A 14,461-nucleotide genomic window follows, 5' to 3' on the forward strand; every position below is an offset into this window, starting at 1 on the left:
TAAAGGGACACTAAAGGCAAGTAAAAAGTCAAGCTAAAGCGATATAGTAATGTTCTAGAACGTTTAAGGCGTCAGTATAATGGCGAACACAGCTTGAGTAATCGAGAAATTCACTTAAATGCAGGACACGATAAGAGACTTCCCAGGGACATTAAGCTACTTACCCGATGACGACGGCACTCCTAAAAAATTACGTCAAAGCACTCGACCACTCGTAATAAAAACATAATTTCGTTGGATTACAAGACGGAAGAAAATGCTACTTGTCTACTTCTGTTAGTATCATAGAAAAAAATACTTTTTGGCGTTATTCTTTATAACAACATGGGTGGTGCAAAGGTTTCGTTTTCGCTCGACTCTGCGCCGCGCGCGCTCTCGAGTTTTAGTAGTTTCGTTATCCCGCAGTGCTCCGCTGGTGTTGCTGGCTCGCTTAACTGGCATTTGAAATTGCAAGCAGCAGAGAATGCCACGTCCATGTGATGTCCCGGGATGCCCGAACGGTTCGCACCACTTAACCAAGAGCAGCGGCAGCGGCGAATCCAGCGTGACCTATCACTGGGTCCCAAAGAGTGAATCTCTACATTCGAAGTGGTTAACTGCCGTACCTCTACTACAGCGGGCCGGAAAGGAGCAGAAAAATCTCATGGTATGCTCGCTGCACTTTCGTCTAGAGTATTACGAATTGAATGCGGACCTAGTAAATTCGTGTGGAGTACCTTTCAAAGCAATTCTTTGCCGTAGCGCTGTTCCGTCGATCTTGCCTCCATTCTCAGAAGTACATCGGCCATCGGCCATACCACGCTGAATACGCCGGTTCTCGTCCGATCGCAGAAGCTCGATCCCAGAAGCGGACAACGCCGATATGTCAGACAGAACGCGCAAGTTAGGTGGAGCCGGTTTCGCAGCCTACGGAAACGAATCACGCCAGGCACAATCACGGACATCAGCGATTGGACACAAGCGCTTCTTCAGGATGTCAGCCCCGTCACCTCCGTTATACCGGAGGAGGCGGGCCAGCACAAAATAGATAGCCGGCTCGTTCACTTGTGGCAAGCTCGAAATGGTATTTTAAAATGCTCGAAAGCACAAAGATTAAATCGGAACTTCGACTGAAGGTAACCCTGCTCGGCAGAGAAATAGAGTCCCATGCACAGAAGCTATCTAAGCAGCACAGGGAAAATATATGTAACGACATGCAAAGAAAGCTCGGCATGGCAAGCACGTCACACCTACTCAGACACCCCATAGAACCCGTCAAAAGTAAACCTGCACAAAGTGAAAATCTCAGTAAAAAAGCACACCAATACCCATTCACCGACTCTGACGTCCCTAAACAACTTCAGGCGAATTACGTTTATTACACCCCATCCATTTCTCATCCGGACTACAACGGAAAGGCCAACCTCGACTCAGATGTTCTATACTAGAGTCTGAGGTCCGCGCAGTCCTGCAACAACTCCCTACGAGGTCAGCCCCCAGCCCAGACAAGGTAACAAACAAGACACTGCAGAATTTGGATGACAGGTCCGTGAATGCCTTCACTGGGTACCTGAACACTTTATGGGACAGTGGTCAAGTACCAGAAACGTGGAAGCATGCCAAAATTATATTCATTCCCAAGCCCGGCAAAAAATTGCTTTCGATAACCTGAGACCCATCTCTCTCACAAGTGCAGGGAAGGTAATGGAACACATTATTCTAAACCGGGTGCAGGAATAAATAGAAGATAATAATCTCTTCCCTGCCAACATGATTGGCTTTCGAAAGGGACTATCCACACAGGTTATCATGTTGCAAATTCAGCATGAGATTTTGAACACTAGAACCTGGGGTGCAACCAAGGAAATCTTGGGCCTCGACCTCACAAAAGCGGTTGACCGATTAAAGCACTCCCAAATTCTCAGTAGGCTTCAAAACTGAAGTGTGGGAGAGAAGGCCTACAGACACATGCGTAGGTTTCTCACCAACCGAACGGCAGAACTCCATCTTGGCTACCCTAGATCCAACACCATTAGGTTAGGAAATAGCGGCACACCACAAGGAGTGGTTTTGTCCCGTTTGCGGTTAAATGTTGCCATGTCCCTGCTTCCCAGGCCACTTGACCGTATCCACAATCTTCATGCAGTCTCGCCGCGGCCGACATTACCTTTTGGGTAAAGATAGCGGATGACGCCCAAGTAGAGGAAACCCTGCAAGAAGCAGCCATGCGGACGCAAGGGTACGCATAAATGTTCAGGCTAACGCGTTCCCTGCAGAAATCAGAGCTCCTGCTATGCGGCACCATCCAGGTACAGAGACGGCACAGACGGCCCCTCTCCGCCCCAGATAAATATCTTGGCGCGGGTACAACCAATCCCACAAGAGAAAACCATCAGGGTTCTGGGCTACTTAATTAAAGCCAGCGAATTAAATACCGAGATCATAAACAAACTCGACATACAGGTACCGCAAAACCTTCGCTTACTGCACAGAATTTTTATTTACCATTCAGGGCTAAAGAAGGCTGAGCTGTTAGGCTGATGCAGGCCTTTAGTATAAGCCGTATATTGTACACGACCCTTTTCTTTATCTTAACCTACGACGCGTGCAAAAGAATAAGGCACAATGCATTATACGGAAGGCGTAAAAGGTCTTCCTGTATATTGTCACGTAGTAGTGACAATAGAGATACGTGATAATATACATCAACCGAGAAACCTCTTGCGCTAGGGGTGCACAACAGCCTTGAAGAGCTCGTCGAGGCTCACCGCATAAACCAATAGGAGCGCCTCTCATGATGTGCTCCAGGTAGAACAATCCTGAAAAAAGCTTCAATACAGTACTAGACATTGATGTCCCCCAAAGCCAGCATACACCCTCTATTCTGGAAGGACACCAGTGTACTACCCTTACCGAAAAAATGCACCTTACCCACCATGAGGAGTGCACGTTAGCCACGGCCCAAGCACTCTATAAGCAATATTGTAACAGCGCAGATGTAGTCTATGTAGACGCATGGCCATATATAGCCCGTAATGCCAACGCCATGGCTATGGTAGACAACATAGGTGCTATCACATCCGGAGAATGATTCAAACCCACAACAGCTGAACGTGCAGATGAGGCAGACATCTCCCTGTCCATCGCCTATTCCGACTGCAAGATTATAATCAGCGACTCCAAGTCAGCGGTTCGTAAGTTCCCCAAAGGGCGTATCTCCTCCGAAGATTATAATATCCCGAAACGAAACTCATATCGGTAACCCGTCATGATTATCTGTTCACCGGCGCATTCCTCACTGACTGGCAATGAAGTGGCCCACTCCATCGCGCGAGATTTTAAAGACCGCGCTTTTGGCCACGATGACCTGGCATCGGTGAGGGATCGGATGGTCTTCTTCCAGGAGATCACCACCCATTATCGCCAATACCCTGCAGGAAAGCTGTACACTGCAGGCGACAAATCTCTTGGTAATGAGCAAGAAGTCACTTGGCGGACATTGAACATGGGCACCTTCGCCAACTTAAAGCTACACTCCTTTTACTCTGAAGTCTGTCCCTGGTGCCAGGACAGACTAGCGGACATTTATCACATGATATGGACCAGCCGGGCCAAACCCCGCCGCAGCGATGGCTCGCATTTTTAAATACCAAGGATTGGGAGGCTGCTCTGCTCAGCTCGGACCGCCTAACAACATCCGGTCGTCCAGTGGGCTGAGGAGGCCGCCAGGGCCTGCGGGCTCCTGGCCCCCTAGTGACCTTTTGATCCTTGTTGTCATGAGGCTCGTGCGAGCCACAGCGAGGGTGACATGGCATCGTGACTATGCACTCTCCCTTCACGCAACAGCTCATGCGCGACTGCTGCATTGTCTACGAAAACCTATTCATTCTTTGTCACCGGAAAGGCCATGGGTAGACGCGCATACGCTAGGAAAAACAAGTAGGCAAAACTAAGCAAAAGCGAGGTCACAGCCGAGCCAAACAATGCTTAAGCATTAGTCGACAATTCTCCGAATTTCTATAACATTTTGTGCCATATTTTTTCGGACATCCGGCAGCACAATATAAGAGTTGACGCGCATGAATTGAAACTACTGTTTTGCGAAAACATGCTGAAATTTGCTCCTGAAAGTGTGTTGGGTAACTTATTGCCTCCATTGTTTTCAGACCCCAGACCTAGTACAGAGAACTTCACGCACACCGAATGTTTGTCTCGTTTGTTTTTGGGTATGCGAAATGTGGTGTCTTCATCCTCTCAACTGGTCTCGCTTAATAATATTTTTTTTCAAATGTAATCACAGATAACTGCTGCGACAAACGATTTGCGTTGGTGGGATTGTCACATGTAAAGCATATTGTCGCGGGCGAAACAACAGAGCCAGCAAGAAGTCCCTGTCTTTACTGGAACCAGACCAAAAAGAAAAACGTTCCCTTCTTCTTCCAACCCACAAGCGAGTACGTGCCACAGCAGATGGCTCATATTTGACGGCATGTGCCATTACCCCCTCTCCCAAAAAGCATCGTCTCGATGCTGTAAATGAGGGTAAAAAATATATTAAAAAATGAGGGTGACAATATAAATGAAAGAAATGTGTCGTAACGCGAAAGAACAATCTGCTCCTGTGAAAGAAGGAAGAAAAGGAAAAAAAAAACACAGAGCACAAAGAAAACGAACAAAAAAAAAAACAAAAAAAACCCCAAAAAGAACGGCGTAAGTCGTCAATGTAATCACTCCACGGGCGAGTCACGGCGCGAAAAATATGGTTTCAGTCTTGAAACATGAACCACGTCAGTTTGAGGAAACCGACGGGAGTTTCTTGGGGTGCATTGTGGGAGAACCTCGTAGGTAACGTCACTGAGTCGCCGTACAATCTTGTAGGGACCGAAGTAGCGACGCAGCAACTTTTCTGACCGGCCCTGCTATCGGATGGGGGTCCACACCCACACTTCATCGCCAGGATTGTAGGCAACCTCGTGGTGGCGAAGGTTGTAGCGCCGTGCGTCTGCGGTTTGGCGACACTGAATACGGCATCGCGCGAGTTGACGGGCCTCCTCGGCGCGCTGAGCGAACGTGGCCGCATCCGTGTGATACATCCCCAAGTTGAGGAGCATGGCGTCGAGCATCGTCGTGACCTCTCGACCGTGCACTAAGCGAAAAGGTGTGAAGCCTGTACTTTCTTGAATTGCGGTATTGTACGCAAAAGTGACGTAAGGAAGGATATCGTCCCAGTTCTTGTGGTCAATGGCCTACATACATTGACAGCATATCCGCGATTGTCTTGGTCAGGCGTTCAGTCAGTCCATTTGTTTGGGGGTGATAAGCCGTCGTTTTGCGATGTGCAGTGCCACTTAGCCTCAAGACTTCCTGTAACATCTCGGCGGTGAAAGCTGTCCCACGATCGGTAATGACGACCGCTGGCGCTCCGTGACGGAGGACAATGCTGTGCACGAAAAAATGGGCGATGTCTGCTGCGGTAGCTTTTGGGAGTGCCTTTGTTTCGCAGTACCGTGTTAGGTAATCGGTAGCAACCACAATCCACCGATTGCCGGACGAAGACGTGGGGAATGATCCCAGCAAGTTCATACCAATCTGATTAAATGGCCGCTGCGGTATTGCTACTGGTTGTAGCCGTCCTGCTGGCCGCACAGGTGGAGTCTTACGTCTTTGGCAGTCACGACATGTGCGAACGTAATGCTTCACAGTTTTTGCGAGACGTGGCCAGTAGTAAGAGCGCCGAATTCGTTCCAACGTGCGTGTGTACCCCAGGTTTCCGGACGATGGTTCGTCGTGACAGGCACGTAAAATATCGTCACGAAGCGAGGTCGGCGCAACTAGCAGGTATGTAGCTTGCGTATGGTCAAAGTTCTTATAAAGGACGCCATCTCGGAAACAAAAGGAGGCTAGGGCGCGTGGGAAACTTCGAGGAAGACTTGACGTACGCCCTTCCAGGTAGTCAATGAGAGGACTGAGCTCCAAGTCGTCGCGTTGTTGTTGAGCCATGTCTGTTACTGATACGGCAGAAAGATAACTGTCGTCCTCTTCAAGGTCAGCGGGGGCACTTCCGACTGGTGCACGTGAGAGACAGTCAGCGTCGGTGTGTTTGCGTCCTGACTTGTGACTGATGGTGATGTCAAACTCTTGCAGTCGAAGGCTCCATCGCGCTAGGCGACCTGAGGGATCTTTGAGATTTGCGAGCCAGCAAAGCGAATGGTGGTCGCTGACTACTCTGAATGGGCGACCGTACAAGTATGGCCGAAACTTTGTTATGGCCCAGACAACGGCTAAGCATTCTTTTTCTGTGGCAGACTAGTTTTTCTCGGCAGCGGATAACGTTCGGCTCGCATAGGCAATCACACGCTCTATGTCATTTTGCCACTGAATCAAGACAGCTCCAAGGCCGACGTTGCTGGCGTCTGTGTGCAACTCCGTGTCAGCGGTGTCGTTAAAGTGACCGAGTACAGGTGGGGCCTGGAGAAGGTTTCGGAGGGTATCGAATGCGAGGCACTGATCCTGACCCCAAACAAACGGCATGCCTTCCTTCGTCAGGTGGTTGAGGAGTTCAGCGCTTTTAGAAAAATTTTTGAGAAAGCGTCGGTAGTACGCACAGAGCTCCAGAAATCGGCGTAGATCACGCTTATTTGTTGGCACGGGAAATGCGGCGACGACGCTCGTTTTCTCTGGGTCTGGGCGGATGGCGGCATGGCTCACAACTTGACCTAAAAACTTCAGTTCTTCGTATCCAAAATGACATTCTTCGGGTTTTAGAGAAAAATGTCACAGTTTCGCCCTAAGGGCGAAGCAATGAATGCGATAGCAACACAGCAATGTTATACGAAGTAAGGTGAGCGGCTTTGGTAGCAACAACACGCAGAACTGTTGTCGACGCCATCGGCGTTTTGCCCGCGTTAGCTCAAAATGCGTGCGGCGTTGGTGACTGTTGCTGGAGCCTCTGATACAAATAGGCACTTGGTGCCTCGGCGGAGATTTGCCAGTAGCCACTGCGTAAATCCACGGAAGAAAAGTAGCGAGCGTTGCGCATACGATCCAAGGAGTCATCTATTTGGGGCAGGGGGTAAACGTCTTTCTTCGTGATCTTATTTAATTTTCGATAATCGACGCAAAAAGCGCAAGGTATCATCTTTCTTCTTTACTAATACAACTGGCGAAGCCCAGGGACTGGTCGATGGCTGGATGACGTCATCTTTAAGCATCTGTTGCACTTGATGACGTATAGCGTCTTGTTCCTTTTGCGATACCCTATAGGCATGCTGTCGAACGGGCCTTTCGGTAGGTTCGGTAATGATACGATGCTGGGCAAGCGGCGTCTGGTTAACCTTCGTCGTTGTAGCGAAACAATCTCGAAAAGAATCGAGTACGTCCAGAAGCCTTTCTCGTTGTTCTGATGGTAACCTCGGGTTCACATCGAGAGTGCTCGCAAACGCAATGACAGAATGGTCACACGGCGAAAGAGCAGCTAATACTGGCGGACCGTTGGCGTCAGCAATTTCCGCAAAGTATGCAATCGCGGTGCGTCTTGCAAGATGACGATATTCCTCACTGAAGTTCGTGACCAGCAGGTGAGCCTGTCTGTTTCGAGGATGAATAACTCCTCTGGCAACGCATATTTGTTGTCCAAGGAGGAAAGACAAATTTGCCTCCGCAATTACAGCGTGGGGAACATCCTGCTCACATTTCACTCCGACAAAGAGGCTGCTGCGAGGGGGCAGAGTCACGCATTCATCGGACACACGTAGCACGGTCTTCGGTACTTGGGTGATGTTGTCAGCTTCAGAAGGAAAAGGACCCTTGAACGACACCAGCAACTCACGTAAGTCAATGATTGCGCCGTATTCACAAAGAAAGTCCATTCCAAGGATTATTGGGCGCGAGCACACAGGTAATACGAGAACGTCGACGCACGGATTCGAATACGTGCCGTGCACATTCCAGTTGGCATCACCAGATGGCCACCTGCCGTGCGTAACTGGGGCCCTTGCCATGACGTGGTGACTTTCCTCAATTTAGATGCCAGTGCGCCGCTCATAACTGAATAATCGGCGCCGGTGTCGACGAGGGCAGTGACAGCATGATTATCAACAACTACGGCGATGTCGGCAGAAATAATCTTAGTACTGTCGGAAAATAAAGACAAATCGGAACGATCGTCGTCGTCTCCTTGCGTCGAGGGAGGTTCTTGGAATGTTCGTTGGAAAGCGACTTAACCTCCAGAAGTCGCGGTTCCTAGTTTCCCCTGTGGGGACTCGGTGAGCGGTTCCTTAGGGGAGCGTAAGACGACGAGGGCAGGCTAGGTGACACGGACCGGTGAGGGGATGGTGATCGCGATTGGCGGCGCTGAACAGTCGATGAAATTCGCTGGCCCGTCAGATACGCTTCGATTTCGCGGGGAGGCTCACCGTAACGTGGGCAACGCGCGCCGGGATGAAAGCCGCGGAGACCTAGGTGGCGGTACTGGCAGTCGCGGTACACGTGACGCGCTTCGCCACAGTGGTAGCATAGCGGACGGTTATCCGACGAGCGCCATACACTTGCCTTAGTAGCGCTCTGTCTTGAGTGATCAGGTGGTCGATACGTAGGTATGCTCGGGTACCTTGAGCATGATAGCGGATGCGAAGAGGTGTCCGGGAGCAGATGTGTAGCCTGGTCCACTGTACGCATGATGGGATCTGTAGATGGTGGTGCAGGAGCCCTCAATGCCGCTGGATAGGTTAGCACAGGGACCTCAGGTCTAGGTGGTGCGAGTGGTTGCACCGCCTGTCTGATTTCACTCCGGATGACGTCCGAAAGTGCTGTCATGGGTGGTTGAGGTCCCACTGGTAACACTGCTTGGAATTGCCGCAGTTCGTCACGTACAACGCTTCGTATGAAGTGTGCGAGGACCTGCTTCTCGCTGTCGAACCCAAGGGAGCACGCAGTAGCCGTGATGTCGTGGCGTTCGTACTGTGACGACCGCTGCTGGAGAGTACGCTCCATCGGGGTTGCCTCACTCACGAACTCGGCCACAGTTGTTGGTGGATTGCGTACGAGTCCGGCGAAAAGCTGTTCCTTGACTCCACGCATTAAATGTCGCACCTTCTTTTCTTCGGGCATTGCAGGGTCTGCACGTCTGAAAAGACGAAGCCTGTCCTCGACAAACATCGAGACTCTCTCGTTGGGCCGCTGGTTCCTAGAAGAGATGGCTTGTTCAGCTCTCTCCTTTCTTTCGGCGTTGCGGTACGCATCGCGGAGCTGTCGGCTAAACTCGTACCATGTCGCAAAGGAACCCTCATGGTTCTCATACCATGTCTTCCCAGAGTCTTCTAGCGCGAACTCTCCGCAGCTTGCGAGCATCATCCCACTCGTTGATGCTGGCAACCCGATCGAAGAGGTCCAGCCAGTCTTCAACATCTTCAAAAGTGTCTCCGTGGAACGGTCTGGGCGTCTGTGGCGCATGAAAAACATGCGGAAGAGAATACTGGGCATCGAGGGTTTGGCTCGCCTGGTTTGTAGTGGTCATTGACATTGTTGTTTCTAGTCTCGACGACAAGGGAACGAATTCGGGTGATAGTCCTTGCAGGCGGCGGCTGCTTCTTGCTTTGGGAGCTGTGGCTGTCTGGGAGGTGCTAGCAGTGACGGGAAAAACTTGGGAACGAAGGTGCATTTACCCAGCACCTCCACCAGTAATGTCGCGGGCGAAACAACAGAGCCAGCAAGAAGTCCCCGTCTTTACTGGAACCAGACCAAAAAGAAGAACGTTCTCTTCTTCTTCCAACCCCCAAGCGAGTACGTGCCACAGCAGATGGCTCATATTTGACGGCATGTGCCAATATGCGCTTATACAAAGTGCAGTTTGTACTGTAGATACGAGATTCTGAGGTCTCCAATATTCTTTTGTGTATTGGATCGCTTGCTGTACGAAATTTCAAAATAAAACACATTTCACGGTCTGATATTGCCCTGTCAAAACGCCATAGCCACACGCTATGGTATGCTGGCTCACGTATGATAACAGACGAGGATAAAATTTTAGGAACACAGATGCGCTGTTGGCATTCATTCAGTACATGAACAACCACACTAGCAAAAAGAAGTTGCTATTAAAAAAGGGAAGAGGCTAAAAATGAAAGCTGTTAGAAGAAAGAAGACTCCAGCAGCCAACGCAACTCGTGCTAGTATGCTCTTGCACCTGTAGAGAAAATCGCGCACTCATCGGCGTCGGATCACACACATCGGATGGCCGTCTCTCGATCCCTCGCGCATCAACAAATAAGTCACAGTTTCGACCGAAAGGCGAACCATCGATAGTGGTAGCAAACTAGTGCAGAGATATACGAAGCAAGGAGAGTAGTTTTATCCGCCGTATAAACTTGTAAACATAGGCATACAACTACATTAACAAGCATGGTGTCACGTGCGCACAAGAAAACATGAACGCATTTAAATCGATGACCGCGGAAACTCGCTGTCAAAACGCTGTCGGGAGTAAGCGCGGCCGCAGCAGCGAGCGAATTGACCCGGAGCCTCTTGTAGCCCGGCGGTAACGTGCGGTCATTCGGGCGGCGCGGTGTAAAACGCCCCCGCCCCCTCCCTATTCTCCCTAATCTCCAACCACAGCGTTGCGCGCGATTGGAAGACAGCGCGATTCCTTCGCACTTCGCTCTCTTGCGTGCCCGAGTTAGAGCGGCGATGGCCGGCGCACCCTCGCACGCTTTCACTTGCACATACTTCTGAATATGGCGCGCGGCGACGATTTCATCGCCCTTAGACTTTATACGAAACCTAACGGCGATGATGATGGTGACGACGACGGCGACGATGGTAGCAGAAATGCGCTGGCCACGACGTTGCCATAATTGCAGGCTTAATTGTTTTTCCTGAGAAGCGTGGCCTACAAAGCACCAGGGGAGAAACTGGCACTCGTGACATATTTCCCATTTACCCGGGGATATACCAGCTGACATAGCCGTGGCTCGAATCATAGATCAAGCGGAAGCTGTGTTTGAGGTCTGACAACCATCCCACTTCGAAAGCTGTGGCCATGGCGCATGACTCACTTACAAAACTTGTGGCATCTTTGCCTGACGCTTTTTATTTACATGTGTTTAATTGTGGTTCAGGTTAGGGCTGTTAATCGTGGTTATTATGGGCGTTAGTTTCTGTTGCATATAGTGACCGAGCCGGACTGACTTCGAAGGAGACAACGAATGAAACGGCCGATTCGTCTCGTTGCTTACCTTCAAGACCGAGTGCTGCTGAGAATTTCAATTAATCCGCGCAACAACAGGACATAAACTGTCGGTGAGTCAATCATTTTTGCATAGGCCCACACTACGTTGATGCGTTTTTCATAAAATTGCCTCGGCACTGTCGATAAAACGTGTCCAATACGTGCAAGCATCGCTGCCTCCAGTTAATCTGCTCACATTGCAGGCATAGTTCCTGAAGCATATTATTCTAAGCAGCATATTCGCAGCCTGCATGAAACTTCTTTTGTGAATTGCAGCTTGTGGGAGATTTGGCATGACAGTTTGTTATAGGTTCTGGTTTGTTTAAACAGAATGTATACGATACCACTCGCCGCCTGTTTCCAATGATTGTTCTAGTATCGCGTAATAAATCTTTTTGCAGAGGAGAAGCAGTCATAGGATACATGTGGAAAAATGGATATGGTTGAGGGCATAGCCCAGGTAGGGTAAGGAAGCAAGCGTTTCTGTTTCCTGTACTCGTTGTGAAACCGTGGTAGTTAGTCGGTATGCTCAATGTTTAGCACATATGGTCAATGAACCAGCCCTGATGCCTGCATTTTGAGTGCTTCCTCACTTCACATATACGCTAGGCAATGTTTCAGTCTTCCGAAAAATAGCTAGTTAGTAGTTCATTCGCCTTACCTTTAAGTGTTTTATGTGGGCGCCTTTGATGCACGTTTCATAAGCGGTGCTTTTAAGTTCTTGCAACAGCCACAATTTTCATACCTGCTGTCTTCTTGTTTCGGTTTCTTAGGTACACTGAACTTACTGAGCGCACGAGGGCCCTGTGTACATTTTTTTTTCACTTGTGCTGCAGAATATTGGCCTTGGAAAAACCAGGTGATGAAAAAAAATCTGTGTCTGTGCTGCACAATGATGCTTGTGACAGACATGAAAGTATCGATGGATAGGTGCCTGCCTATTGTAATTACACCATCTCGTTGCACTGAAAGATCCTAGCTGCTGCATAAGTACTTGACTAATCTGCCTGGTAATTAGTCTCTGACTGTTTAATATTGATGTTACCTCTCGCCAGATTAACAAAATGGTGAAATTGACATTGTGGTATTAGGAACCGCAAACATGAAGCAACTATGCCATTATGAAATCAATTTGACATTTTATTGCTCTTCAACATATATATTCTTCTGAAGAGCGTAGACATGATTATGTGTGAAGTCATCGGTTGCCCGTAGTGTGCTACAGTTGAGACGTGAGATTTTTTACTGCCCCAATTTCCAATACACCGATATGGTAGGATTTGTAGGCAGCACTTTAGTATTTCGTGGTATGTTAAAGTTAGTTTAGCATAAATAGGATACATTATGAAATATATAATTTTGTGGTTCATCTCAGCTTTTCTGAACTAACACTATTAAAGCTCTCTATACTGTATTTTTCAGCATCGCCATTGTGACACTTTGAATTACCATTTGGCCGATTGTGGAATCCCAAAGATACGCTGCTGTCCTGCATTTTGTTCCTGGGTCCACTGCTGAAGCTCTGATAGCAAATGAAAGCACTGTCATGCACATACAATGGAAGAAATTCATTGTTCCGGCCTTCATAACCAATCTTTTGCTTAAGCTAGAAGCAGAGCAGAAGTAGCATGTTCCTACATAGATATACTACGTACTGCATACCGTTGGATGCCTACACCCGACATGCTACGCTCCACAAACCAATGGTGTTTTATTCTAGAATATCTTTGTCAGTAATATTACTGTTTGTGTTTGTAGGATGAGAGTTCAAGCTGTTTTTGCAATCATATCGGAACACGAAAAAACGAGGATAATGTTACTTCACTCGTTTGAGTATTGGCGCTTAATTGACGAGAAATGATTAAGGGGTACGTTACTGTTTCATTAAATATCACTGAAGAATAGAAACCTGGCTGGCAAAACGAATACCTCAGCTACAAGGACTCTATGAAGGTAAATGAATGCAGTCAAAGTTCTTTTGGCGGTGATCTGTCAACTGCTAGCATGTAGAAACGGAGATAGAGGTCTTAGACCAGAATAGTCCGACAACTACTACAATGCAAGCACTACAGATCAACTGTACCTCTTCTCCACTTGCGCACGAATGCAAGCACATCACATCGAGCACACTTAGAAAGACAGTTGCGCTGCGTGCTTGTGGTGGCAGTGCCATGCCTGCATATTGATACACTTGGCAAAAACCATACACTGACGTTCAGTCACATCAAAACTAGCGAAGGTACTGTATTTCTCTTCTTTCGTTTAAATACGTTCCTTTAGGATTTGTTTATGCTGAAGAACATGATGTCTTATTTTATGAGCATAGGATATTCCTATTGTTCATTTGCAAAGAATTATGTTTAGGTTGGTCGGGCGCTTGGGCAGCCAGACCAACATACAGCGATCTAGCACTTACATACAGCACCCACTAATTGCTGGAATGTTCGCAACAAACATGTGTGAGTTGTATCTGCTGCCATTTACTGGTATTGCCTCCATTAGGAGCTACGTCACTGCTACAGCTGTTTTTATCACACTTAAAAATATGTTAAATAGAAAATTACACACTCTTGTATTCTTATTCTGCGTTTCGTATTCAAATAAATCATAACATTCACTGTGCATGCATGCGGTTCAATTTACGGGCCCATGTCATGGGATTGGAGGCTGCTAGGCTGCTATGCTCAACGCACCGCCCCAACAACATGTGGTCGTCCAGCGGGCTGAGAAAGCCGCCAGGGCCTGCGGGCTCCTGACCGCTTAGTGATCTTTTTGATCTATTGTTGCCAAGAAATTTTTACGAACGAACCAACAGGCTCCCGAGAGCGACAGCGAGAATGAGATGACATCGTGCTATGCACTCTCCTGACACAACAGCTCATGTGCAACTGCGGCATTGTCTACTAAAGAGAGAGAGAAAAAGGTAAAGGAAAGGCAGGGAGTTAACAGAGGTTATATCCGTTGGCTACCCTGTACCGGGGGAGGGGTAAAGGGATGCGAAAGGAGAGAGAGGAAAAAATAAGTGAAAATAACGAAAATAAACATTGTCTACTAAAGCTCTAGGAAAAACAAGTAGGCAAACTAAGGAAAGCGAAGTCACAGCCGAGCCAAACAGTGCTTATGGATTAGTCGACTATTCTCACATTTTCTATGCAATTTTGTGCCCATATTTTTGAGGAATCCGGCAACGCAATATAGAGAGGACGCGACATGAATTGACAGTACTTGTCTTGCGAAAACAGTGCTGAAATTGCACCT

The 14,461-nt window shown here is 48.4% G+C and overlaps 1 protein-coding gene across 1 annotated transcript in view; it reads right to left on the reverse strand.

The window, feature by feature from the left end:
• Positions 1–1,229: 1,229 nt before the first annotated feature.
• LOC125947181 (myb/SANT-like DNA-binding domain-containing protein 1) overlaps positions 1,230–14,461 on the reverse strand; it is a 15,392-nt gene continuing 2,160 nt past the window's right edge. The window contains exon 4 of the mRNA XM_049671568.1: positions 1,230–1,266. Within this exon, the coding sequence (XP_049527525.1) occupies positions 1,230–1,266 (37 nt within the window). The remainder of the gene's footprint in view (positions 1,267–14,461) is intronic.

The sequence above is a fragment of the Dermacentor silvarum genome, chromosome 7 (genome assembly GCF_013339745.2).
Source record: "Dermacentor silvarum isolate Dsil-2018 chromosome 7, BIME_Dsil_1.4, whole genome shotgun sequence".
Lineage (NCBI taxonomy): Eukaryota > Metazoa > Arthropoda > Arachnida > Ixodida > Ixodidae > Dermacentor > Dermacentor silvarum.